An 884-nucleotide genomic window follows, 5' to 3' on the forward strand; every position below is an offset into this window, starting at 1 on the left:
AAAAAAAAAAGATAAAGAAAGAAAAGAAAATCTCTATTATATTGCAGATGTAAGTTTTGGCATTATCCCGAAGAAATAAAACTGCCATCAGCAAGTGTGGTTATAGTGTTCCATGATGAATGTTTGTCCCCACTTCTGAGGACCATCCACAGCGTTATTGCTACGTCTCCATCAGCTTTACTCAAGGAGGTTATCTTGATTGATGCTAACAGTAATAAAGGTTAGCTTCCTGTATTTTGTGTATATATATATATATATGTGTATGTATGTAATTACACACAGAGTCTGTGTGTGTGTTAGTATGCATGCATGTATGTATGTATGTATGTGTGTATATTCACTGCATGATGACCTTTGCTGACTGGTGTAGTTAATGTAGTTAGTGCTGCAATTTCTTTTCTTTTATTTCTTTTACGTCCTTTCAAAGCCTAGCCAGGCTCATGGGCCCGGTTGGACGATTTGACTGAGGACTGGTGCAGCCCAAAGGCTACACCAGGCTCCAATCTGATTTGGCAGAGTTTCTACAGCTGGATGCCCTTCCTAACGCCAACCACTCTGAGAGTGTAGTAGGTGCTTTTACGTGTCACCCGCATGAAGGCCAGTCAGGCGATACTGGCAACGGCCACGCTCAAGATGGTGTATTTTATGTGCCACCCGCACAAGAGCCAGTCCAGGGGCACTGGCAACGATCTCACTCGAAAGTCCTTACACATGCTACAGGCACAAGTGCCAGACAGGTGACGCTGGGCACAGGTGCCATCCCGATTTCGCTTTTGCTTGCCCCAATAAGTCTTTGCAAGCTGAGTTTCGTGTCCAATAAAGCAGACGACGTTGGCACGGGTGCCAGTCATCGAATTTAGTTCGATTTCGATTTCACTTGCCTC

General features: G+C 44.2%; 1 protein-coding gene across 1 annotated transcript in view; it reads left to right on the forward strand.

Annotated features, from left to right (window-relative positions):
* The window catches only part of LOC106873890 (N-acetylgalactosaminyltransferase 7), a 35,712-nt gene that overhangs the window by 11,863 nt on the left and 22,965 nt on the right, over positions 1-884 (forward strand). The window contains exon 4 of the mRNA XM_052972004.1: positions 48-220. Within this exon, the coding sequence (XP_052827964.1) occupies positions 48-220 (173 nt within the window). The remainder of the gene's footprint in view (positions 1-47; positions 221-884) is intronic.

This window comes from Octopus bimaculoides, chromosome 11 (assembly GCF_001194135.2).
Source record: "Octopus bimaculoides isolate UCB-OBI-ISO-001 chromosome 11, ASM119413v2, whole genome shotgun sequence".
NCBI lineage: Eukaryota > Metazoa > Mollusca > Cephalopoda > Octopoda > Octopodidae > Octopus > Octopus bimaculoides.